The sequence below is a fragment of the Phaseolus vulgaris genome, chromosome 7 (assembly GCF_000499845.2).
Source record: "Phaseolus vulgaris cultivar G19833 chromosome 7, P. vulgaris v2.0, whole genome shotgun sequence".
Lineage (NCBI taxonomy): Eukaryota > Viridiplantae > Streptophyta > Magnoliopsida > Fabales > Fabaceae > Phaseolus > Phaseolus vulgaris.
Window position 1 is genome coordinate 27,326,835 of NC_023753.2, and position 27,581 is coordinate 27,354,415.

The following is a 27,581-nucleotide window of genomic DNA, read 5'->3' on the forward strand; positions in this document are numbered from 1 at the left end:
ATTTTATGAGATTTGTTATGATTAATATTATATTAGCAATATAATAGAAAATGTCTTCAGTTATAAGGATTTATTTTTTATACAATTATCAACCAATTAATATGTTGATAATAACTAATTTATAAGATATCTAAGTATCTCATATGTAAGTAGATACATACTTAATTCAATATATCTAAGTCATATGTCGATTTTATCACGTGTTAGGTATCCAAGTCTACCAACACGAAATCCAAATATAATATTAGGTAGGTGGAAAATTTAAGTTAAATTTGAATTTCATTTTTTATGAGGACAATTGAGCTTTAATAAGTCTTAAAAATTATTGGGACATAATTCAATATGAAGCTCAAATGTAACAATTTTTCAAGTTTTTAAAACTTGTGAAGGTATAACTCAAGTGGAGCTCGAGCTTAAGATAACATTTTAATCTTTAAAATCATTTTTTGATCTCAAGGTTGGTTACCTGCCATTGAAGTGTTTGATAATAACACTTTATTTGAGGACAACAAGTAATGGTGTTACACAATCAATACAAATAAATGTAGCATTTAATGCTCTTAATGAGGTGTTTCATGATTTCCAAATGGACATGTTAGTTACATTAATATTTCATTTCTTGAGTTACATTATAATATTGTGTATTCCAAGGAGTTAAAACTTGTGATGTGCCAAGGACGATTGTTTTGCATGAAAGTTTTAATCATATAATATACAAGATATGTTCTTCCTCTTTCACCTTGCATACTCTATCTTTCTTGAACAAATTACTTTAAATGTTTTATTTTTTTCCAAGACTTTTTCTTTCCCTCATACTCATTTCTTTCAAGTGACACTTTTAGTACACCATTAATCTACACATGTCTTTTGTTGCCTTAAATATGTCCCTATCCTCATTCTTCGATAACTTGAGTGGTTCTCCTTGTGGTAAACACTCCATTTTAAAAGAAAAGGTGTTCTTTGTCGAGGACGAGTCTTCTAGTGAGAGGAGTCATCATGAATCCTTCTCCATTAAGTGTGAAAGCATAATATGATTTTGCTAGATGTGTGAATACAAAAAATTACTCTTGAATATGTATTTATTTTACCTAGGGGAACAATATAATGATAAACCAATCAAGGTATAATTACCTTATTCGTCCCTACATTTATGGTCAATATTCAATTTAGTATAATGGTTTTAAAAAAAAATCAATTTGGTCCCTATGTTTTTTAAAATGTATCCAAATTGGTTCTTTCTGTTAACTTTCACCTTAGAACGTCAAGTACTGCTTATGTGGCAAAGAGAAGTGTTCATGTGGACTGTCAATTTAAAGATACATCAGATTGGGTGTTGTGTGAGGTGACATGAGATTGAGTTTGTCAGAGATTAAAGTGTGGGGGTTAGGGTTTCTTCTTGTCGTGAACATTTTTGGATGGTGGTTTCTTCACAGTTACGAGGGTCTTCACAGATACAAGGATCTTCACATATACGAGGGTCGTTTGTGGTGGAGTCCGTTGTTGTGGATTCGTTGGTAGTGGAAGAGTAAATAGATTTTGTGATTTGTTCCTAGATTCGTTCTTAGATTTGTTATTGTTTGTTGTTTCCTTGAGTGAAAATGCCTGCCTATAGGTTTGCATCTGTATCATCATGCAGCTGTAATCGGATGGAAGTGCAGACCCGATCTAATTGTAGTCATGATGGTGGGAGCATGACCATATTGGTTGCTCCCATTTACGATTGTGGGGAATTTGCGAGGCAACTATATATATACATCACCAACATCGTACCTGTCACCTGTGTCTGCTCTCTATTTTTCTTCTTCCTTCTTTTTGCAAACACAATTAAAGGTTTCAACTTTCAACATCCTCAAAATCCAAGTACCCTTTTTTCTCTTCCCAACACAAAATTTCTTTCTGCGTGCTTCATTTTTGGGTTTTCTTTGATCATTGGTCGCCCACCTAGTAATGGAGGCCTAGCCTTTCGCTTCACCCCGGCTGAGGTATTAATAAAAAATTTCAACTTCACAAACATTTTATTTGTGTTTTTTTTCATGATTTTCTACATTGAGTTATTTGGGTGTTTGGTTTTATGCTCAAATTTTAATCGTGTTGTATTAAATTAGGCATATGGCTCTTCTTCACAAATGCCTCATCTTAGTGCTTTATCTACCATATAAGCAACACTTGACGTCGTAAGGTGAGACTTAGCAGAAAAAACTAATTTGGATACATTTTTAAAAACATAAGAACCAAATTGATTTTTAAAAAACCACTGTACTAAATTGAATATTGACCCTAAATATAAGAACGAATAAGGTATTATACCAACAATTAATTATTGACTCATTTATCATAAAAAATGAATTTGTAGCATGTTTGCCTTTAATTTAGGCTAATTGGCTACAAATTTTTGTCTCAAAAGTTTAAAATTATTGATAGTATTTTTCGAACTATGTAGTATGATATTTTCACAACAATATTTTTTCTCTCTTAAAAATGACAAGTAATATGTGAGTTAAAATACAACATATTTAAATAAGTCTCGTTATAATTAATCTTTTTAACAAAGATATTATCATCCAAAATATTTATTAAACATGTTAGAAATATGAGTTTTATTGTTAAGTATTTTGTACTATACTATTCACATTTTGAACTCACTTATGACACATTTATTACTTGTTCTAGATGTTTGGTTGCATATGTAAATTAGTCTAGATGTTTGGTTGCATATGTAAATTAGTGTGTAACCTAAACAAGTATCCTTTTAAATAAAGATATTTTATTAGGTGAATTGTAAACTCCTAGTTATATTAAGGAGAAATTTAAGTTGTAATATATTAAAAGACTTGTATCAGTTACCTATTAATATCAATTACTATTTTTAATTATGAAATTATAATGTACTAAATGTAAAAGTAGTTTAGTCATTTTAATGCACATTATTTATTTTATTTATTTGTGAAGAGAAATTGATAAATAAATAAATAATTTAAATTAAATAATTTATAAAAAAATCAATGAGACAAAATCTTATTTTCATTTCTCTTAAGGGAACTAAAAGCACTAAGAAAATTCATACTATAAAAAGAAAATACATATCTATTTACTTCTTATATTTAAGAATAATTATTCTAAAAATCATGTTTCTATTCTATTTTATTCTTATAAACCATTACGAATTTTACATATTAATATTAAGTAACTAAACATTTTATATGTAAGACATCTATACCTATGTATAAAAAAAATTTTCTTATTATAATCATTTTTTTTTTATATATAATTTTTTTTCCGATTCTATCCTTATTTAATATATCTCATTATTAGTATAATAGAGTATTTTGTTATTTAATATAAATTACTTAAAAAATAAAATTATTTTTTAATTTTAAATTAATATTAATGTACAATTTTTATATGTTGACTTTCCACTCTTCTCTTAATTCCTTATTTTAAGGCACCAATAAGAAGAGAGAGAATATACTCTCACAAGTTTTTACATCAATCCTAACTTTTATCATTATCACATTTTCTGATCCCAAAACTATCAATAAGAAAAGAAAAAATTTGAAGAAGAAAAAAAAAATCGTTTAATCAATTTATTATTATTTTTTTACATATTATTTTGTGTGTTTTTTAATTTTAACTCATCTAAAATAATTTATGTATGTAAAATTATTTTTTGTATGTTTATTAAATTTCTATTGATTATAAAAAAGTTAAGTAAAAAAGAAAATTACATATACAAAGCGCAACAATGCCTATATTTCCGTAGAATGAATAATGAACTTTGAAATAAACTAAAATTTATATTTTCTTCTTGAATCAGCTATCTACTTGAAGTAAACTCTAACCTTTGTTAATTAGTATTTAATTTTCCACTATCATGTACATTCTTAAATATTACATATAATATTTGTAGATCTTTATCAAAACAAAGCGGTGACCACACTTCATCAAAACACAAACCAGGCAGAAACAAGAACTTATCCTTTTCAGAATTCTGGTTCGAAACAAAGCTGTGGAAGAAGAAGAGCATCACAGAAGAGATTCCTCACTATATTCCGTCTCTCTCTCTCTCTCTCTCTCTCTCTCCAACTTTGATTTCATTGTTGTGTTGTGTGGTAACTTGTATTGTACCACCCACCAAGAAGTGAGCCAAATCCAACCCCAGAGTTATGGGATTGGCCTCTGTTATTCACAACAGCGTCCGAATTCCATTCAACTTGGATCACATTCCCAGGATTTCACACTCTGCTCCTGCACTTCACCACCCCATCTCTTCCTTTTGTTCAGGTCTGCTCCTGCTTTTCTCTCTTTCTCTCTTACATCAAACCCAAATGTATCACTCATATCATTCGGGGTTTTCTTTGTGTGGCAGTGTACCATCATCGTCCTCCACACCCAGTTCCCCTTTTATGCTCTAGACGAATTGGACAGGATAATTTTGCCCCAGGTGACGACCCCATCATTCGAAACAGCAAAATTTGTTTGCTTTCTTTACTTCCTCTTATATCCACCTTAATAAAAAACTTACGGTGTGTTTGATTTCTATTTGGTTTAAAGTTTTCGAAATGCTACTAAATAAGACTGCCCAGATAGGTATTTGAGGGTGCTGCATTTGAAGATGAGGAAGCATCTCCGTGTTTTGGTGTTTAAAACATTTGTTTCCAAACTGATTTTCAAAACTTAATAGATTTTGAATAGGAATTGATCGATGATGGAGTTCTTTTTGAAAACAGCTTTTAAAACCAAAAAGGGAATCAAACATGCCCTTGTTCACTCTAAATTATGTATAAAAATCCATTTTTTTTGTAGTTATACTCCTAAACTATTCATTTCTGATCCATGTATTATATACAATCTATAATTTCTATCTGTCTAAATGATTTTAAGTGGTAGTCGTATGAATGTGCAGAAGTAAAGAGGATTAATGCTCAACCAAAGGATGACATTGGCAACATTGACAAATCTCCTACTCAGGAATCTCTAGCAAATGAAGATTACAATTCCTCCCTTAGAGCTGTAGCCTTATGGGTGGGCAACTCTACTAACCTTGTCTTTACTGCTTTCTTTTACAATTTCTCGGGTTGTTTAGAATTTAGAATTACATTAGTTGTGTAAGATTTCTTGTAGGTGTGCACTGCGGTGGCATTTGGTGTTGGTTTGGGTTTTAAGGAAGGTTTTGACAAAGCATCGGAATTCTTTGCTGGGTACGCAGAATAATTTAATTTCGTTATCAACTAGAATGTTGGTCCAATTTTACAGTGCTAGAGTAATTAAGGTTCTGGATGAGTCAAAGTTTGATATTATGCAAAGTTTCTTGAAGATTACTTATCATTTAGGGTGTTTCAGATGCCTTCATCTCTCTCTCTCCCTCTTTTCAATATGTTTCTCCTGCTCCTCTTTTGATCAAACACCGATGTTTGAAATTATAGCATATTGGATGCTTATTTTTGTATTTATGAACTCGAACTCTATACTTTGAACTTTGCTGGCACCACTTTTTTTCTCTCTCTGCTTTGCTTCCACTTTGTTGAACTATGTACTTACTGGGATGATGACCTTTGCTTTTCCGTATTTCTTAGGTACATATTGGAGCAAAGTCTTTCTGTAGATAATCTCTTTGTCTTTGTTCTGATATTCAATTTCTTCAAAGTGCCGGTTGCATATCAGGTTATGTATAGAACTTGTCGAGGGTAAACTATGAGCAATTTCAACTTCTTGTTTTGATGGTTCTTGATTATGATTTTTTTAATGTTATTATAAAAATAAAAAACTGTTAATTGATCAGTTTTCCTTTACTTGTTGAACTTACAGAGTCGTGTGCTCTCCTATGGTATTGCTGGTGCAGTTGTCTTTCGTCTGACGTTAATACTTATTGGAACAGCTACCATTCAGGTGTGTTTCATGATAGATATATCTTCTATATTCAACTATTTTTTAGTGACTTTTATACTTGTTGCTGATAATCTTGTTCATTATCATGATTTTAGAGATTTGAAGCAGTCAACCTTCTCTTTGCCGCCATATTACTCTACTCATCATTTAAGGTGAAGGTTCACAGTTTTTGAAATTATGATTCCATATATTAATCTCTTATGACACCATCCATGTTCATGTTTGTCAAGGAAACACGATCCTTAATAGCTTAAGATATTAGAAAGAAGCACATGAATAGTAATATATTATACGACTAAAGAGTATGCACATTTTTTGATTACTTCTGAAATCAGTTTAATTGTGAAGGAATGAGAGTCATAAGGATCACAAACAAATCATCTAAAAGAAACTTTTAGATGGAATCACCTGAATATTTATCTCTAACAGTATAATATATTAGGAGGTTCATACTTGTTGTGGTATTTTCAACTCTATGGATTGGTTTTATTCACAGCATATTTATTGTTTTATGAATAGCTGTTTGCTAGTGAAGAAGATGAATCTGACTTATCAGATAACTTTGTGGTGAAGGCATGCCAGAAATTTATCCCTGTAACAAGTAATGTTCTCTAATCATGATCATTTATTTCTGTCCTAGTGGGAGAATTTGCTGCTGATTTCTTGGGTATTCTGAAATTGAATTTTTATTCTTAGTTTTAGAAACAATCACAAGAATTGGTAGAAAATTTAATCGGACTCCGCCAAAATCCAAATGGATTTTTAAGTAGAAATGGCTGAATCAAAGTTTAATTGGCCGATGGTTTAGAAAACTTTAGTTTTTTTTTCTTTTGGAATTGTCTGCATTTATGTCCATATAAGGGCAACTTAAATTCGGTAAATGCAAAAAATAATTTTGATTTTACGAGTATCTGTCATAGAATTGTGGAGAAAGGTGTATCCTATTGTAGCTTCCATCTAGTATAAGCTGGAGTATTTTTATATTAGGTTGATCCACTGCTCCTTTTTGGAATGTTTGATTAGAATACATGAAGAAACAAATGTGTTGCTACATAGGTACATGTATGCTCATTCTACCCTAGTCAATGTATATATTGGCAAAATATATTCTTGGCATATACATTTCACCAGCGTTGTTAAATATTAGCTATACTCTTGTAACATTGCGAAATTTCTCAAATCCATGATTGCAACTCCGTCCTCTATTGCAACTGCTATCATTTCCGCGCTTTCAGTGTGTGTTTCATCATCTTGTCATCAGGTCTTAAAGCCAATTGAACTTTTTGAGTCAATGTAATGTCAATTTTTATTTATTTTGTGAACAACTTAAGTTCTATAGATATATAATCGATATATATTTCAACTGTTTTTGTGACTTCTGCAATATGCTTTTGCGCTGCGCTCATTATGATATGGAGGATTATTGACTGTCCGCCATTTTCCACAATCTACAATTGATAACATTTCTTTTCACTCGGCATGCCATTGTCTGCACTGGTTCAAGTTGTATTGTGTTGTTATCTTATAGTGGAAAGAAATAGATGAAATATATTTCTGAGTTATCTTACAAATGTGATTACAGTCTCTATTTATAGACTGTTTTACAACCTAATTAAAGAAAGAAATAATAGGCAATGAAAGCCAGAAATAATGAGTGTTTAAAGCTGTACAAATCAAATAAAATCAAATCACTAACAAATCTGTCCTAATAAATATAAAATGGAATCTGCACTTAATTATAACATAATTCTCCTGATTATGCAACACTCCCCCTCAAGTTGGTGAATGTATATCTATCATTCCCAACTTGCAAGTAAGATCTTCGAATTGTTTTGTGGGAAGTCCCTTAGTAAACATATCTGCCAATTGGAGTCTTGAAGGGATGTACTCAGTGGCTATAAGACCATCATCCAACTTCTCTTTAATAAAGTGTCGGTCTATCTCTACGTGCTTTGTTCGATCATGTTGAACCGGATTGTGTGCAATACTGATAGCGGACTTATTATCACATGCCAAACCCATAGGAGCTTCATATTTTATTTTTAGGTCATCAAGTATGATCTTCATCCATAAGAGTTCACACACCCCTTGAGCCATGGCTCTAAATTCTGCCTCTGCACTTGATCTTGCAACTACATTTTGCTTCTTGCTCCTCCATGTCACCAGATTTTCACCCAAGAACATGCAGTAGCCTGTGGTGGATCTCCTATCAACAATCGATCCTGCATAGTCAGCATCAGTATATACTTTCATGGATAAGTTTTCCCCCTTTTTGAATAGCAATCCTTTTCCTGGAGAGGCTTTTAAGTACTGAATAATTTTATCTACTGCCTGCAAGTGTCTTTCTCTTGGATCATGCATAAATTGACTAACCACACTAACTGCATAGGCTATATCTGGCCTAGTGTGTGAAAGATAAATGAGTTTTCCCACAAGTCTTTGATATTGTGTCTTCTCCACTTTTGGGTTTTCCTCATCATTCCCAATCCTATGATTTTGCTCTATTGGCACTCCAGTGGGCTTACAACCCAACTTACCAATCTCTTTGAGAAGATCAAGGATGTATTTCCTTTGAGAAATAAAGATGCCCTGTCTCGAGTAAGCAACCTCTATCCCAAGGAAGTACTTCAGCTTCCCAAGATCCTTCATTTCAAATTGAGCAGCTAGTCTCTCCCTCAAATTTTGTTTTTCAATCTCATCATCACCTGTAATAATCATATCATCTACATAGACCAAAAGTAGAGTGAGTTTACCATTCTGAGAATGTTTTATAAACAGAGTATGGTCACCTTGGCTTTGTCGGTACCCCAAAGATACCATAGCTTGAGTAAACCTTCCAAACCAAGCACGAGGTGATTGTTTAAGACCATATAGGGCCTTCTTAAGTCTGCACGCCTTATTCCCTTCATTAACAATACCATAACCAGGTGGAATCTCCATGTATACATCTTCCTCCAAGCTTCCATGCAAGAAGGCATTTTTAACATCAAATTGATGCATTGCCCAACCAAAGTGTGCTGCCAGGGAGAGAATAATCCTGACGGTATTCATTTTTGCCACTGGAGCAAAAGTCTCCTCATAATCGATCCCATAGGTTTGAGTGTACCCTTTTGCAACCAACCTTGCTTTATACCGATCCAGTGTGCCATCAGACTTATACTTAACTGTGTATATCCACCTACAACCCACTGCTTTCTTATCTTTTGGTCTCTCTACAATCTCCCAAGTCTCATTCCTTTCTAACGCGCTCATTTTTTCATTCATGGCTCGAATCCAGTTCTCATCTTTTAAGGCTTCTTGTACCGATGAAGGGATTTTGATAGAATCAATAGCTGAAAGAAAACTCTGGTGCTGCATAGAAAGTTTTTCTGTAGACACAAATTGGGATATAGGATATTTGGCACAAGATCTTTTTTCTTTTCTCAAGGCAATAGGTAAATCATTTAGGTTAGGTTCAAAAGCAGTATTTAAGGTGTCCTCAAGAGTCTCACTGGTATGAGTTCTTACCTCCGGTTCAGACAATTGAAGTTGCTGTTCGACCAGGACGGGTTCTTGTTGCCTTCGCTGATATTGTTTTCCAAAATATTTGTCTTCATTATTTTTCTCTGGTAATGATGTTGGTGCAGGGCCTTTGTCATCCTCCCTAAGAACGAAATCCTGCAACAAAGGAAAAGGTGGCAACTCAAGGTCCTCAGCTTCTTGAATACTCTCCCCCTGAAGCTGAGAACTAGGAAAGAAAGACTCTGTTTCATGGAAGGTGACATCTTTGGAAATATACACTTTACGACTTTGAGGATGATAACATTTGTATCCCTTTTTGTTAGGGGCATAACCTATGAAGACACATTTGATGGCACGAGGATCTAACTTACCCCGATAAGGACTATGAACATGGACAAAAGCAGGACAACCAAAGACACGATTCTGAAGACTATTCAACATGGGAATAGAAGGATAGAATGTGGTCATAACCTGAATAGGAGTAACACCCTCTAGAACCCGAGAGGGTAATCTATTAATCAAATAAGTGGCAGTCAAGACTGCTTCCCCCAGTAAGATCTAGGAACAGATGTTTGGAAAAGTAAAGCTCGAGTAACCTCAAGGAGATGACGATTTTTCCTTTCAGCAACCCCATTTTGTTGAGGAGTGTCCACACAGGTTAATTCATGAACAACTCCATTTTCCTCAAGGAACTTGGAAAGGTTTTGGTTCACATATTCTCTTCCATTATCAGAACGCAATCTCTTAATTGGACTTTCAAATTGTGTTTGAATCATTCTGTAAAACTTTACAAACAAGTGAAAAACTTCAGACTTATCTTTCATGAGGAATATCCAAGTAACCCGAGTACAATCATCAATAAATGAAACAAACCATTTTGCACCCGAGATATTAGGAATAGATGAAGGTCCCCATACATCTGAATGAATAAGATCAAAAGGTTTAGAACTTTTATTACCATTGGGAGGAAAAGTTGTCCGATGGTGTTTAGCAAACTGACAAACATCACAATGAAATGACTCAGCAGACACTTTTGTAAATAAAACAGGAAATAAGGACTTTAGGGTACTAAATGGAGGATGACCAAGACGTCTGTGTTGAAGCCATATCTGAGAGGATGACCAAGATTCACGACCTTGCTGAAGATTAGAAGTGTGTGCCTGTAGTCTAGCACCCTTTTTACTTTCTTCATGCTGTAAATAATATAACCCGCCCTGCTGCTCTATAGTTTGGGAACATGAAGCACATTTTTTAAAGGAAATGAAGGTTGAAGGTGAATGTTACCACGACCATTAATGGGGGTAGTGGAACCATTAGCAACAGTAATATATGGCTTACCGGATAAAGTAGTGTAGGATGAAAAAAAAGAGGAATGAGGTGTCATATGATCAGTAGCACCAGAGTCTATAATCCAGATATTTCCAGTACTAGAAACATTAAAGGATAAAAAACTAGAACTCTTACCACTCATAGTAAAGGAACAATAGCTAGATGGCTTACTAAGGGAGTCCATGAGAGTTCAAAACCAACTTTTTTCAGATTGGCAAAATTTGATCCTGTTCACGCACACACAAAAAATCCGCCGGAAAAATTTTCCGGTGGCAGTTTCCGGCGGCCGGCGGCGGTTTCCGGCGAGCGGTGCAGTTTCCGGCGAGCGACGGCAATTGTGGTCGGTGGTGGTGGTCGGCGGTGGCAGTAACGGTCAATGGTGCAAGGTGGTGGTGGTGGTCAATGGAGAAAGGATAAGGAAAATAGAAAGTTGCAGCAATGAAGGCTGTCCAAAAAAAAAAAAATAATTGCAGCAATAAAGGCTGGCAAGGAAAATGATTACAGTAATGAAGGCTAAAAAAATTGCGGAAGCAGAGTCTCCTAGATCAGGAGCTCTGATACCATATTACGAAGTGGACTTTAAGCCTAACTCAACCCCATAAAACCGACTCATAGGATTGAGGTTTGCACCCACTTATATACAATGAAAGACTCTAATCTCTAGTCGATGTGGGATCTCCAACACACCCCCCTCACGCCGAGAGTGATAGATAGAAGCTCGTGCGTGGGACTATATATTTTGGGTGGTCCGATAGCGGCCCGATAGCGGGTGGCACGATAGGCCCAACACAAACACTCGCTAGGATAGACTCGAAATGGCTCTGATACCAAGTGGAAAGAAATAGATGAAATATATTTCTGAGTTATCTTACAAATGTGATTACAGTCTCTATTTATAGACTGTTTTACAACCTAATTAAAGAAAGAAATAATAGGCAATGAAAGCCAGAGATAATGAGTGTTTAAAGCTGTACAAATCAAATAAAATCAAATCACTAACAAATCTGTCCTAATAAATATAAAATGGAATCTGCACTTAATTATAACATAATTCTCCTGATTATGCAACACTTATGATCTAAAATCATACTTCTGACAAAATTGTTGCAGCGTTTTATGATGGAGATCGATTCATAACAAATCTTGGTGGAGTGTGGAAAGTAAGTTGTGACTAATCATCTTTATTTTGATGAATTGTTATCCTTTCCCAGCATGACTACATTAAACTTTTTATTACATCATTATTCCTTCTTTTACAGTAAAAGATATCTTTTATGAATTCAATTAATTTCAACTTGATTTCTAACAGGGATCAAACATTTTGGGCAGGCCACCCCGTTGCTTCTTACTGTAGCTGTTATTGAGCTCAGTGACATTGTATTTGCAGTAGGTTTTTCTCATCCATCTATTTTATGTGGAATTTCTAGTTAATTTCGCATTGGAATGTTAACTCAGTTTTGTTTAGGTTGACTCAATACCTGCAGTATTTGGTGTGACGCGGGATCCATTTGTAGTCTTTACATCTAATCTTTTTGCCATTTTGGGTAAGTTCTCTTGCTTACATACCCCTCATGTATATCTGAATTTGTTTTCTATAATGTTTTAGAATTGGGATCCCGGAAAGCTTACGAACTACAGTTAAAACTTTTAAGGGTAGTTCATCTATCTTCTTGGGGAACATATTGTAATATATAATTTTATAACTGGAGAATTTGTTTGATAGGATATGATCCCCTATTACAAAGGTTTGGGAGAAGAAATAAGGGAAATGGGAATAGAGCTATTTGACGTAGTTACAAGTAGTTAGTTACCATGTCAATTGAGTTAGTTAAAGAAAGAGAGGTTTGTATACATACATTTTTGGGGTCTATAGAAAAGGAGAGGATAAAAAATATATGTTTGGAGGATACTCGTCCATCGAAGAACTAGAGTTATTGTTTCTGTAATACCATATATTGAAGGAAGTATACTATGTCTCTCTTATCTATGTAAACTTCATCTTCCTGAAGTTTTCTGATTCAGCTTCTATAATTGTTGCACAGAAATGATTATTTTCTAACTCTTATATTTCCCTATTTCACTGCCCTATGGAGCGCAGAGAGGCAAAATAGTTCATTCTTGTCATAATCTCATATCACTTGTGTATCTGTCCAACAATTATGGATGCTTTTTCTCACAAGTTTATTTGTATTTAAACCACTCTTATTTGTCAAATGCAGGTTTGAGGTCACTTTACTTGATAATTTCGGAGGGTATGTCTGAGTTGAAGTACTTACAGGTAAATATTGACTTTGTTTTGATATACCTTGGTTGCTGCATAGCTTTTTTTGCCATTTACATGTCTATCATCTATCTAACTTAACCATGTTTATTACTTTTGGGACTCGAACTATGGTTCTGATATCATTTCCAAATTGTTGTTTTCCTTGGGTTTCCTGCTTTATATAGAAGCTTTCTACTTCATCCTAAATTGTGCATGAAAAAAATGCTCTCTTTTTTTGTTATCAGGAGCAGAATTTTTGCTGGAAAATATACATCTTTTTGAGTTATGATGAGTGGGATATAGAAACTTTAGAAAGACAAATGGCTTGTGTTCCTTTGTCAAATCACACATGTATCTGGAAATTTATCCTTCAAGGAATGCCTTAGCTATGTAGGACAGGAACCAAAAGTTGTACAAAAGGTCAACTCTTTACATTAATGGTTGCAGTCCTAACCCTAAGAAGGTAATCTAAAATAGAATAAAAATCTAAATAACAATCAATAATTCCAAATTGAAATGAAAGAATGAAAACCAATAGCAGTTGACATTAACATCTATTGTATTGCTGTCACCTTAATGTCCACTTAGCATAAAAACGTTAGGTACTATAATGCAGATGTAGCAATGCATTTGCAGGACACTAAATACTTTCTTGTACACCCCGATGTGGGCTTGTATTCTGATTGCACATCTACATCTTAGATGCGGCATTGCTTATTAAATTCCTTTTCAGAAACCAAAATTGTTGGTGGTCCATTTGATATTGTACTGTTAGTTAATTTGATATTCTATTAAGAGGAAATGTAACTTATCTAAAGTCAGTTATAGGGTCCAGTAATCACTAACAGATATTCAATAAAAACTGCCAAAAATCTTAGCAAAGCATAAAGGACTATCTACTTGTGGTACTTGAGATCAGTTGAGAAAGATACAAACTTTAAAGATTAGATAACTTTGCTAAGAATAACAGATAACTTTGAGAATGTCAGTGAAAGGTTGTGGTTCAAAGGTTTACGTGGTTAGCAGTTTCAACTTTAAATTATGACTGATAGTAGTTTGTTGTCCAATGTAATAAATCTGAGACGAATTATGATTGGTTTTGTAACATCTACGTCATATATTTATTAATCTAGTATTTTATACTGAAGTTAATCAAAGGGCTTCTCAATAGAATTTAAGGAAAAGAGGAACACGTCCTCAGGACAATCGGCTACCTAGAATTTCATTTTGTTCTTACATAGGATAATGCATGCTGCATATTCATTGTTGTGGTATCTTACAATGCTTTTGTTTACTTATACTTCCATCCTTGTTATTGATATCCAATCTTTGGTTTTGTTTAGCCCTCCATTGCTGTTGTTCTGGGATTTATTGGGGTTAAGATGATCCTGGACTATTTTGGTGAGTATACATTGCTTCTCCACTTACCAGTTAATACAAAAATTTGCTGTGCTTGATTTTTCACATCTTCTCATTCACTCTTCAGGATTTCATGTCTCCACAGAGGCATCCCTTGGTTTTGTAGCCTCAAGTCTTACCATTGGAGTGGTATTAAGTCTGGCTAAGAAGTCTGAGTAGCTTAGAAACTCATTTCCAACTCATCATGGATTGATTGAGCTCCATATGATTGCTTATATTTACCAAGCAATTGCAGCATCCTCTCCAACCCCAGACACACCCTCCCCAAAACAATGAAAACAAACCCATCGTTTCTTCTCTTATGTTGAAAACCCTTTAGTGAGAATAATTTGTTCAATACATTGGTGTCAATTGCTGCCAATTGAGGAAAAGTTTGCTGATTATTCTGTAAAGTTGATGTTCAATGATGAAGCATAATTCTAAGTGTCAGTTTGGAAAACCTTCCTTGTCAATTCTTCACATAGTGATACAAGTTATAATGTGAAATATGTTTTTGAAATTAATTTAGGAACACATTCCAATTACATTAAATAGTTCAAAATTAATTTTAGGATAAAATAGTCCTAAATTGTCAGTTATAATTTTTTTTATAGAATTACAGAAATTTGCACAAAAATAGCATATTGAGAAATGAGTTTCCTTGATTTTTGAAAATGAATGTATTTGGATATAAAATTAGAAACGTTCTTAAGTGTTTCTCTACCAAAAAAGAAAAACTTTATCATGTACAGAAGTTCTAAAAAAACATTTGTAATTAAACAGACTTTTGTAAGATTGTCTTTAACCCATGTATTTTTTGAATATTTTATAAAAGGGTACACTATCCTTTTTTTTTTTTTTTCTTTTGGAAGATGTGTACGAGACATGGAGGAGTTATTTAAAATAAACTTTGCATCTTCTATAAGATATTTTATTATTTTTAATTAATATTTTAATTTGAAACAAGAATTAAGTACAAATAAATATAAGCATTATAAAAATATGGAATGCTTAATTTTTTCATATCGAAAGAATGTATACATAAATTACTTAGTTATGATGTGACATTTTCATACCATTTAAATTGTTTTAATAAATAATAATAAAATAAAGTATTTAAAGTGGGATTAAGAGTGTAAATATGCTTTAAGTATGATATTTAGAAGGTTAACAACATGTTGTACCCAGGTTCAAGGATTCGTCACGAAATAAAGTAAAATGTTGTGAAAAATTTGTATGTTAAGCATGGACGTTAATAGGAAACAATTCTTCGTTATTATATTCATTCTCTATAATTATAATTGACATTCATTCTTTTAAACAAAGTTCACATAAACAGCGAGAACAACACAAATAACAATTATACATTCCCCAATTAGCTAATTTTTTTATTTATAAAAACTCTCATGTTAGGCATCAATGTGAAATTTGACATCTCAGCTAGGCTGACACCTCAAGTAACAACAATAATGTGTCACTACATAAAAAATATTATTAAAAAAGAAAGAAAGAAAATATAAGAAAATATGGGCGACTACCTACAAATCAACACATTGAGCATAAAAGTTTACATATATGTTCTATGTGTATGCTTTGTGAAAAACAGGAGGAATCTATTCATTATTTATTTTTTTGAATGTCTAATGCTATGCATATTTGGAGTTTGGTTCAACAAATTTTCCTTACTTCTCATTTTTCTAATGTGGATGATCCCTTTTCTTTTATTAAGAGTGATGGTAGTCACTTAGTTAATTTGATTAAACTTGTTGTGATAACCTTTTCTATTTGGATGATATGACGTATGAGGAATTATGCTAGATTTCAGGTTAAAATTGATGTTTTTAGGACCATTTCGATCATTAAGATCTCACTTGTCAGTAGTGGGTAATTCGTCTAAAAGTTCTATGTGAAATGATATGTTGATTTCAATGTGCTTAATTTTTTTGGTATTAATACTCGTAGTGGTTGATGACTTTTTACGGCAAGTGCACCGCGTTTGTCAAAAGTAATAATTGTCCCTAAGGACGGATATCGATCCCACAAGAAACAGTGAATTATCGAGTACAATATTCGCTAAATATAACAACAGAACAATAAAAAGAGAGTTTAGAAGTGATGGTGTTGGCACTGATCAATAAGAAAACAAACAAAGAATTCGTTACTTCAATTGGAAAAATATGGATTAAGTTTCATCTATATCACTCTCATGTTTTTTGATTAGCATGTCAATATTAAGTTCTTTGATTGAAATTGATGCCCGTATAAAAATCATCTATATTGATTCCTCGCATATAAAATCCTTAAGAATGTCCCCTAACTATCGATCCCTCGCATAATTATAAGAACAACTTAGAACGAAGCTCAGACGTTTAATAGCAATTAACATTTCAAGTTTATTCTTAGCACTCAAATATGTTAAGTATTGTTGTTTAGGTCCGAACCCTAAAAATACCTCCCGGTCAGATTTAAGATTCTCAATTTGTCATAAAAAATTAAAAGTAAAACAACAATACCAATAATCAATCAAGAACTAATATTAATATATAAAATATCACCTCAATACATAAGAGTTTGAGCATATTACTCCCAATCTCAAATGGTAGAATTAGCCACGCATACTTCTATCACCCTCCATTCTCCCAATTGGGTTATAATTCACTCTATGGTTTTTTTCTCTCAATCTGGCACACTAGGGTTGAGCCTCTAACCCTCTATTTATCCTAGTTTTCTAGGGTTAGGTTGCTTCCTATGTCGCGCTAATGGGCTAAATGATAAAACATAAAAAAGGTTCAATCTTTCTTTGCATCTTTTTCTATTCTGGGACCTTCCGGCTTTATCTTTTTAGCTCAAATTATTCTCCTTTATTCTAAATCTTCAATCTTCCCTAGAAATCTGCAATTAACACCAAATTTGGGAATAAAATGCTCTTATTCAAATAAAGCTCATAAAAATGTAAAAAGGTATAAATTCATAAATTAGGGATTATTTTATATGTAAATTAGCAATAGATCCTCATAAGTGCCTATATTTTAATATGAAATATTATTGAAATTAGTCATTTATCAGTGGTAAAGTTCTATCTTTTATTCATGTTCGATGGGAGTTTACTTCTTCAAGTTGAGTTAAAATAAACACGAATGACGTCGTTAGGGGTTCTCTTGGTCTTGCTACTTGTGGTGATATTTTTCGTGGGATTATGGGGAAATTTATTGGTGGTTTCTCTACTTTCCTTGATGTTTAGACAACTTTGGTTGCTGAATTTTATGAAGTTATATATGCTATTGAACAAGCTCAAAAGATGAGTCTTACTAGTTTATGGCTTGAATGTGATTTTGCTTGGTTTATGCTACATTTACTGCTAGGACTAATGTTCCTTGGATGCTTTGTAATAAGTGGAATACTTGTCCTAACTACTGTGAGAAAATCAGGTTTTGGGTTTCTCACATTATTCGTGAAGGGAATGCATGTGCGGCTGATAAGCTTGCTAACTTAGACTTTATTCATAGAGAGTATTTTCATTGGTATAATAGGCTTCGATCTAGTATTTTCTTAAAGTTCTTTATTAATAGATATAGATTACTTATGTACTGTTTTTGTTAATATATGAATTTTGGTCTAGTCCCCATATATTTTCAGATACATTCAGATCAATGACCACTCATTTAATATAATATTTAAAACACATAAATCGAAACCATTACTCATTTGTGAAATTGTGGTTATAGATTATTAGTGGTTATATGTTACTATTATAAAATCAATTTATATCATAATAACTATTTAATATTTATTTAATGGTTTTAATTCAATAAGACCAATGAATAGCTGAGAAGTACTAACTAAACTATAAACTACTATACTCTCATATTTCAAATATTCTTACCGACTAGTATTGGAGAGTCTTTTACAGGTAGACTTCCTTCTCTCCATGTGATCGGTCAACACTACAAAACTTGGTTCAGAGAACATTTGATGTACACTGTGGGGCTAGGTAAAACTTTTTCGTAGTCCACAAATCCTAAAGAGCTAGAGAAAAGCCCAACTCATTCTTTTATCGCTAAATAGGATTTTTTTCGAGTAAGGTTTTCATGAGGCTTATTCTTTTGAAATAAAAGTTTATTTTTATACGTAATGGTTTACATTGTTATAAGCTATTGTTCGAATTCAAATAAATATCATAAAACACTATCAAACTTAAACCAAACGGTCAATACCAAATAGTCAAACGAACATCAAGAAACTTTATCAAACTTGAAGCAAACAGTCGTCACAATCTGAGTTCAAATGAACATAAGAAAACTTTATCAAACTTGAACCAAATGATCAAGTCACAATGCGAGTTCAAACGAGTATCAGGAGACTTTATCAAACTTGAACCACATGGTCAAGTCACAAACCGAGTTCAAACGAACATCGAGAGACTTTATCAAACTTTAACCAAAGGGTTAAGTCACAATCTGAGTTCAAAGGAACATCGAGAAACTTAATCATACCTGAACCGAACGGTCAAGTCACAATCCAAGTTCAAAGGAATATCGATAAACTTTATCAAGTCAAGTCACAATCTAATTTCAAACAAATATCAGGACACTTTATCAAACTTGAACCAAACGGTCGAGTCACAATCTGACACACGAACATCGGGAAATTTGATCAAACTTATACCAAATAGTCAAGTCACAATCCAAGTTCAAATGAACATTTCAAAACTTTATCAAACTTAAACCAAACGATCAAGTCACAATCCAAGTTCAAACGAATATTAGGAAACTTTATCAAACTTGAACCACATAGTCAAGTCACAACCCCAATTCAAACGAACATAGGGAAACTTGATCAAACTTGTACCAAACGGTTAAGTCAAGATCCAAGTTCAAACAAACATCAGGAAAGGGCCAAATCACAATCCGAGTTCAAACAAACATAAAGAAACTTTATCAAACTTGAACCAAACGATCAAGTCACAATCCGAGATCAAACGAATATCCGGAAACTTTATCAAACTTGAACCAAACAGTCAAATACTATTGTTTGAGTTCAAAGGGTCATAAAAAATAATTAACAGACATTACTCAAAATCAAAATCAAGGGTTGACCTATGTTAAACCCAAAACGAGCTCGTTCATCTCTCAAATTGATCCACCTATAAATTTTCTCAAATTTCGAGTTGAGGGGACTTATGTCTTATGTACATTCCCCCGATTACAGCTAGATATATTGAGACCAATAACCGCTCATTTAACCCTAAACCATAAATTAGTTGTAGGTTACTATTATAAAATCTATTTATATCTCATAATAATTATTTAATATTTTCTTAATGGTCTGAATCCAAGAAGACCTATAAGTAGGTTATAATCTCTAGGAAGTACTAACTCAACTATATAATATTATACTATTATATGTCAAGCATTCTTACTAACTTGAGCATAAAAGAGTCTTTGGTAGGTTGACCTCCTTTCTCTCTTTTTGATCGGTCAACACTACAAAGCCCTGATCCACAAATCCTAAACAACTAGAGAAAAGCTTAACTCATTTTCGGTATGTCCAATAATACAACATTGCGTGGGAGTCAATGCTAATGGTAATTTAAACACACATTTCTCCCTTAACCAATCCAAGATTTCTTTTAAGGACAAAACCGTGACAAAACTCTGAGCTCTAAAGCGAACAATACCTCGGATGCGATGATGATTGACCCTAGTGATGTCATCTTAACGGATTTGAGGTTGAAATGTTAGCATCGTTGTGGGGATCAAAATTAGGTTCTAAAGAAAAACCTTCATCCCCTTAATTCTTTACTATCAGGTTTATTCTAGTACTCCCAATCCCACATTAACTTAGGAATTAAGGCAAAGAACAATTTAAATACACATTCCTCCCTTAACCATTTGAGGCGCCTTTTAAGGATAAATCGTGACAGAGATCTGAGCTTCAAAGCGGACAATATCTCGGATACGGTGATTGACCTTAGTGATGTCATCTCAACAAACTTGAGGTTGAAACATTGAAATCGTTAGATGAATCCTCGTTCTTTTAACCCTCAACTTAGGACTTGTTTCGGTATGCCCAATAGTCTCACATCGTTTAAGAGTAGAGACCAAAGATAATTTAAATACATCTTCCTCCTTTAAGTCTTTGAAAAGTATAAAACTTTGAATATCAAAACAGATAATATCTTAGATATGATAATTAACCTTAATCTGTGATAATCAGCCGTAATAATACTATCTCAAAGTACAAATTCGTTAACTTTAACCTAAGTAAAAACTAACCCATTTTAATAATATAATAAAGTAAGATATAATTCCTAAATTTATGCTACCAATTTAAAATTGCTTTAAAAAAGGAACTTGCGTGAATGTAGACAGGATTTTGATTCAGATTCAACCAAATGTGCACAGAAATTATTCATTTTGTCAATTAGTGCGTGTTTGAACACGTTCCTCTCCTCATAAAGCTAATGCATTGTAATTGGTTGGATTTCACTGAGTGTTTGATATCATGTTAGATCATTTGAAATAATGTTGAAATACCATTTAACATGTTTTAGGTAAATATTTATGTGTCTCATCTTGAAATTTTAATTTTTCATCTTTGCTAGTTAAAGTAATTTCAAATCGTTTTTACTTGAATCGAAATTGTGTACCAATTTGTATTAGCGATTGCTTTTGGAAGGAAAAAAAAAATCTAAACATAAATTATTTCACTTTAAAATCGGTTACAGTAAAAATTAATTTTATAAAATCAGGTTACGGGAGTCTATTTCTGCATGGCGAGTTCAAAAACAAATTAGGAATGAACCTTAAGAAATTCGCCCATAAAGCAACAAATGTTGTTCTTATTAGTGTAAATAAATTGGAGATGAGTTTATATAAAAAAAATGAATATTTGAAGATTATGAGGCAGTTATCTCCTAAATAGTTTCCCTTTTATTGTGTAACATCACTCTACCTTGCAGTTCACATTGTTTGTAGGGTAATGCACATTTCATTACAAGTTTAGGAATTCAAGTTGGATTTTTCATGCTTCGGCAAAAATAAGTAAAATAACATTATTTTAAAGTTTTTAGTTAAAACTGATATTTTTGTTGTTGATAGTTGATTGGTTTGAAATTTTTATTAAAAAAAAAAATTATATAAAAAGGGATGATTGTTTTTATGCGAATAAGTTAAATAATATGATTTCAATTTTTTTTGTTATGAAATGATAAAAATCCATTTAAAATGGAGTAATGGATAAAACACGTTTTAGTATTTGGATTTTAAAGATTTCAAAAGATCTCTCGAGATAGGAAGAAGTTGGCAAGCAAACAGCATAAAAGAACCAAACTGGCTTGAACTTAGAGACCATTCTGATTTTCTCCACTCAATCCTTGAGATTCTGCGAAACTTCAATGGCCACTTTGTAAGAAAGTTCTCCATTTTCTATATTCTATAATCTCTCTGTTACCTTATTCCAAAACTACCCTCTTCTCTAATGCTTTCTCTTCCTCTGTTGTAACTTTCATAGTGGCGCGCAAGTGGTTCGTCCTCCTCCATTGACATCCACCTCTGATCCTCCTCCTCTTTTTGATGGCACCACCAGGTTAGTTCCTTCTCGCGCTCCAAAACTCACTTTCTTTTCATTGTTTTGCTTCAATTTGGGATGCCCAAGTCCTTACTTTTTTTACCATTTGTTTAGGTTGTACATCAATTATGATTGCCCCTATGCACAACGTGTATGGATTGCTAGGAACTACAAGGTTCTTTCTTGTTCTGTCCTCTTTCTTGAATAATCTATTCATATTTCTAATTCTCATGCTGGTGACTGAAACTATAGGGGTTACAAAACAAGATCAATTTGATCCCTATAAACCTTCAAGACAGGCCAGCTTGGTATAAGGAGAAAGTCTACTCTGAAAATAAGGTGACAAACTTAGACATTTAGGGTAATCTAAGGGTTCTATTTTGCTATGTTGATTTGATTTAGCAAGTTGAATCTGTTCCCCTAAAATATCTTTTATTTATAGGTGCCATCACTGGAGCACAATGGCAAGGTATTGGGAGAAAGTCTTGATTTGATCAAATATGTAGATGTCAACTTCGAAGGGACACCTCTGTTTCCCACTGTAAGAACTAGGCACTCACACATTAATTCTCTTTTTTTTCTTTCATGGCCTTTCATATTTTTTCAGTTGTTGGAGTAGATTAACGATGTTAAGTTGAAATTACTTTTATTTAGGATCCTGCCAAGAAAGAGTTCGGTGAGCAATTGATATCCCATGTTGATACATTCACCAGAGATCTGTTCATTTCATTGAAAGGAGATGCTGTACAGCAAGCCAGTAAGCACAATATTAAAGTTTGTAAACAGAGGAATGTTTTCTTTTCCTTTATTCTTTGGTTCTTAACATGGTGAATTAAACCAGGTTCTGCTTTTGATTATTTGGAGAATGCTCTTGGTAAATTTGATGATGGGCCATTCTTGCTTGGTCAATTCAGTCTGGTAAGTTGAAATCAACTCAGCGATCTTCAGTTTTCATTTCATTTTTCTTTTATCGTTTGGTCTTTCTAGCCAATTATCAATCCTTGTTGTGGTGATGTGAATTATCTTATCATATTAGGATCAGTTTCCCATTTCCTCTTTATTTTATCAGGATTTGTTTCCTTAATTAGAATTATGATTAAGATAAATAGGGCCTTTTGTTTTTATAAATTTCTCCTTAAAACACTTACACAAAAAATAAGATAAATTTACCTAAGTTATGCATCAATTAAAATAAGATTTTTTTGAAAAAGTTATAATGAGATAACTTTAAAAAATTATCTTAATATAAACTAATTTTAACTTATAAAAAAACTTATTTTATTCAACTTCTTATTTTCTTATCCAAAATTTTGGACTATTACTATACAGTTTATGAATACAGTAAATCTATTAAGATATTAATACATTTCTATAGTTCTTAATTAATATCAATTAGTATTGTCATCATCTTTTATATCACTTCCTCACTCTATCTAAACATAAAATTTTCAATATGATGAAAGGAAAACACATGATTTAATCCAAAAGTAGTATACTGGTGTAGTATTTGATAATATCAATGTGTGTAGCTTTTCCTTATAATTTTTAAATGATTGTATGATCAGGTGGATATAGCATATATTCCATTTGTTGAAAGATTTCACATTGTCTTTGCTGAGGCGTTCAAACATGACGTCACAGAAGGAAGGCCTAAATTTGCAACATGGCTCAAGGTACCCATAATCAGTTTTGTGTAAAATTTCTTCTATTGTTTGTGGAAATGGCACTTTGTTATAACTTATATGATGTGTTGACAGATTGTTTCCGTTTGAACTTGGTCCTCAGTTTCATGATTTTGATAAGAACCTTTTTTCACGAAAATGTTTCTTTTACAGGAGTTGAACAAGATTGATGCTTATACAGAGACAAAAGTTGATCCCCAGGATATCATTGATCTTTTCAAGAAACGTTTTCTGGTACAAAACATATTCTTAATCTTTTAACTACTGATTTTGAAGAACTGTGATTGGTTTTTTACTGTTTACTTTGCTACACTGCAGCCTCAATTATGAATGTAGAATTGCTTCAGAGAATTCCACTAAGATTTAGACTCTGCCAATAAAGCGTCCTTTGAATTCATGGGAGTATAGGATGCATCTTTAATCAAATATCTTTGTATTTGTTTGCTAGAGTTGCAGAAGAATTTGATGTCATAATAATTATGTTCATATTTCAGGTTGTTTGTTTGATGTCATAATAATGTTTATGTACCAGCTTGTGTGATCACAGTTGATTATTATACAATTATCCTATGTTATATCATGTAGTAAGGTTTATTAATTATACATGGTTGTGTCAAATCGTTGTGCTGATTGCATTTCTAATTAACAATGCATATAACAAACAAGGGTTATGAAAAAGTAGATCATGCTTCATTTAATCAACTTATTAGATTAAATTATTAATGGATTATTAAATATACCAATAATTTATTACTGATTAAATATGTTTTTCGTCACAGTACTATAATATGAAATTGATTTTCGTTCTTGTACTATAATACGAAATTGGTTTTTATTCATGTACTAAGACACAAAATTGGTTTTTGTCTATGTACTATGACACGAAATTGATTTCCGTTCATGTACTATGACACGAAACTAGTTTTCGTCTCTGTACTATGACACAAAATTAGTTTTCATTCTTGTACTATGACACAAAATTGGTTTTCGTCCTTATACTCTGACATAAAATTTTCGTTGTACTATGACATGAAATTGGTTTTCGTCTATACACTATGACACAAAATTGTCCTTGTATTGTGACACAAAATTGTCCTTATATTGTGACACAAAATTAACCTTGTACTCAGATACAAAGTTGTTCTTATGACACAAAATTGATTTTTGTTTGTATACTATGACAAAATTTGTCGTTGTACTATGACACAAAATTATTTTTTGTCTCTATACTAAGACACAAAATTATCCATGTATTGTCACACGAAATTAACATTGTATTATGATACAAAATTGTCTCTGTGATACGAAATTGGTTTTTGTCCTTGTACTATGACACAATTATTTTTCACCCCGCACTAACACAAAATTGGTTTTCATCCCTGTACCGTAACACGAAATTGTCCCTATACTATGATACAAAATTGGTTTTCATCCCTATAATATGACGAAAAATTTATTTTCGTCCGTGTACTATGACATGAAATTGGATTTTGTCTTTGTACTATTATGCAAAATTTGTTTTTGTCCCTCTACTATGACACAAAATTGGTTTTTGTCCCTGTATTGTGACACAAAATTGTTCTTATTCTATGAAACAAAATTGGTTTTCGTCCCTGTACTATTACACAAAATTGATTTTTGTGTTTGTATTATGACACAAATGTTCAAATATTCTGACACAAAATTTTCTTGTACTGTGACATGAAATTGATTTTCATTTCTGTAGTGTGACACAATTTGATTTTTGTCCCTTTACTATGAAACAAAGTTGGTTTTGTCCTTATAATATGACACGAAATTGATTTTCGCTTCTCTACTATAACATAAAATTGGTTTTCGTCCCGGTACTATCACACTAAATTTGTTTTCGCCTCTGTAGTGACACAAAATTGGTGACACTAAATTGGTTTTCGTCGTTGTACTACAATATGAAATTAGTTTCGTCACTGTACTATGTCACAAAATTATCCCTATACTATGACACAATTGGTTTTCACCTCTGTATTATCACATAAAAAAATTGTTTTCGTTTGTGTACTACGACACGAAATTGATTTTTGTCCCTGTACTATGACACAAAATTGATTTTCGAACCTGTATTGTGACACGAAATTGTCCCTATAGTATGACACAAAATTGGTTTTCGTCCCTGTATTGTGACACGAAATTGTTCCTATATTATCATACAAAGTTGGTTTTCATCCCTGTATTGTGACACAAATTGTCTCTATACTATCACACAAAATTGGTTTTCGTCTGTGTACTAACACACGAAATTGTCCCTATACTATGACACAAAATTAGTTTTTGTCCATGTACTATGACAACAAAATTGGTTTTTTCCCCTTTTCGTTTCTGTATTGTGACACGAAATTGTCTATATTATGACACAAAATGAGTTTTCATCCCTGTATTGTGACACGAAATTGTCCCTATACTATGAATCAAAATTGGTTTTTATCTATGTACTTGCATATGAAATTGTTCCTATACTATGACACAAAATTAGTTTTTATTTCTATACTATGACAGAAAATTGGTTTTCGTTCCTTACTTGGACATGAAATTAGTTTTCGTCCCTATACTATGACACGAAATATTTCCTATATGGTGACACAAAAATTGTCCATGTGACACAAAATTTCCCCTAACAAAAACTTGTTTTTTGTTATGTATTATGACACAAAATTGGTTTTCTCTCATGTACATACACAAAAATGGTTTTCATACTTGTACTATGATATGAAATGGGTTTTCGTCCTTGTAAAATTTTGTTTTTGTCCTTGCACTATGACACAAAATTTGTTTTCGTCCTTCAACTCTCACACAAATTTTGTTTTCATCTCTGTACTGTGACACATAGTGGGTTTTCGTCCCTATACTGAGACATGAAATTGTCCCTGTACTATGACACGAAATTGTCTCAATATTGTGACACAAAAATGTCCTTGTATTGTGACACAAAATTGTCCTTGTACTATGAAAAAAAATTAATCTTATTCCTAGTACTACGATACGAAATTAGTTTTCGTCCATGTACTGTGCACGAAATTGGTTTTCGTTCATGTACTGTGACAAGAAATTGTCCATGTACTGTGACAAGAAATTGTCCATGTAATGTGACACAAAATTTTCCCTATGACATAAAATTAGTTTTTATCTCTGTATTGTGACATAAAAATGATTTTCGTCCATGAACTTTGACAAAAAAATTGTTTTCGCCCTTCTTTATACAAAAAATTGGTTTTCGTTGTTGTACTATGACACAAAATTGATTTTCATCCTTATATTATGACACATATATTGTTTTCGTCCATGAACTTTTATCCAGTTGAACAAAAAATCAATTGGTTGATTTTTTAGAACTTTTCACTTTACTTCCAATCTTTGCGAAAATCTTGTGAAAACAATTCATCTTTATCTTGTTTTGGCCACACATTCTAACAAACTTATTATTATTATTTTTATAATTTTTAACTTGCATCCACTTTGTGTCCCATTCTAGACTCAATATTATTCTATTACTTTATTTTTTTCATTGCATCTACTTTGTATCCCCATTCTAGACGCTAACTTATTATTATTATTTCAATAATTTTTAGTTTGAGTTAAAGGTCTACATTATGGACACAATATTTGACATTTATTTTTTGTGTCCAACTTGAATAAACTTCACATGTGCTAGTGACTTCCTTTTTATAGCTCTCGCTTTTTGTTGGCAGCTAAAATGCATTTTTCTTGTAGTGTATAAGCTCTCTCATCTGCAACATCATCTGCTCTCGTGTAAATTAATAAAGCACATGGTAAACTAACTATTTTTAAGAATTATAATATAAATTTAACTTTTAATAACAACTATAATCCATCAAATTCTCATAAAAGTTCACAAAATCATCAAATTTCTCGCATAATTCATCATTCACATTACTCATATCAGACTTCTACTAATCCAC

General features: G+C 32.4%; 2 protein-coding genes across 2 annotated transcripts; both read left to right on the top strand.

The window, feature by feature from the left end:
* The first annotated feature begins 3,899 nt into the window (after positions 1 to 3,899).
* Positions 3,900 to 14,837, top strand: LOC137829564 (thylakoid membrane protein TERC, chloroplastic). The gene is made up of 14 exons (XM_068636392.1): positions 3,900 to 4,281; positions 4,367 to 4,441; positions 4,904 to 5,022; positions 5,122 to 5,198; positions 5,574 to 5,661; positions 5,806 to 5,886; positions 5,982 to 6,038; positions 6,406 to 6,487; positions 11,827 to 11,876; positions 12,046 to 12,102; positions 12,182 to 12,260; positions 12,936 to 12,994; positions 14,323 to 14,380; positions 14,466 to 14,837. Exons 1-14 carry the CDS (start codon positions 4,164 to 4,166, stop codon positions 14,555 to 14,557), a joined length of 1,092 nt encoding a protein of 363 aa, XP_068492493.1. The 5' UTR covers positions 3,900 to 4,163; the 3' UTR covers positions 14,558 to 14,837.
* A 6,793-nt stretch (positions 14,838 to 21,630) lies between these two features.
* Positions 21,631 to 24,246, top strand: LOC137829565 (glutathione S-transferase L3-like). The gene is made up of 10 exons (XM_068636393.1): positions 21,631 to 21,784; positions 21,890 to 21,964; positions 22,061 to 22,121; positions 22,199 to 22,285; positions 22,389 to 22,487; positions 22,601 to 22,703; positions 22,788 to 22,864; positions 23,512 to 23,619; positions 23,782 to 23,862; positions 23,947 to 24,246. Exons 1-10 carry the CDS (start codon positions 21,774 to 21,776, stop codon positions 23,956 to 23,958), a joined length of 714 nt encoding a protein of 237 aa, XP_068492494.1. The 5' UTR covers positions 21,631 to 21,773; the 3' UTR covers positions 23,959 to 24,246.
* The last annotated feature ends 3,335 nt before the right edge of the window (positions 24,247 to 27,581 follow it).

Coding starts and splice junctions, on each gene's coding strand:
- LOC137829564 (XM_068636392.1), top strand. CDS start 4,164: ATGGGATTGGCCTCTGTTATTCACAACAGCGTCCGAATTCCATTCAAC. Junction 5,199..5,573: donor GCATCGGAATTCTTTGCTGG/GTACGCAGAATA, acceptor CGTATTTCTTAG/GTACATATTGGAGCAAAGTC. Junction 6,488..11,826: donor GAAATTTATCCCTGTAACAA/GTAATGTTCTCT, acceptor AAATTGTTGCAG/CGTTTTATGATGGAGATCGA.
- LOC137829565 (XM_068636393.1), top strand. Junction 21,965..22,060: donor CTTTTTGATGGCACCACCAG/GTTAGTTCCTTC, acceptor CCATTTGTTTAG/GTTGTACATCAATTATGATT. Junction 23,620..23,781: donor AATTTGCAACATGGCTCAAG/GTACCCATAATC, acceptor TTTCTTTTACAG/GAGTTGAACAAGATTGATGC.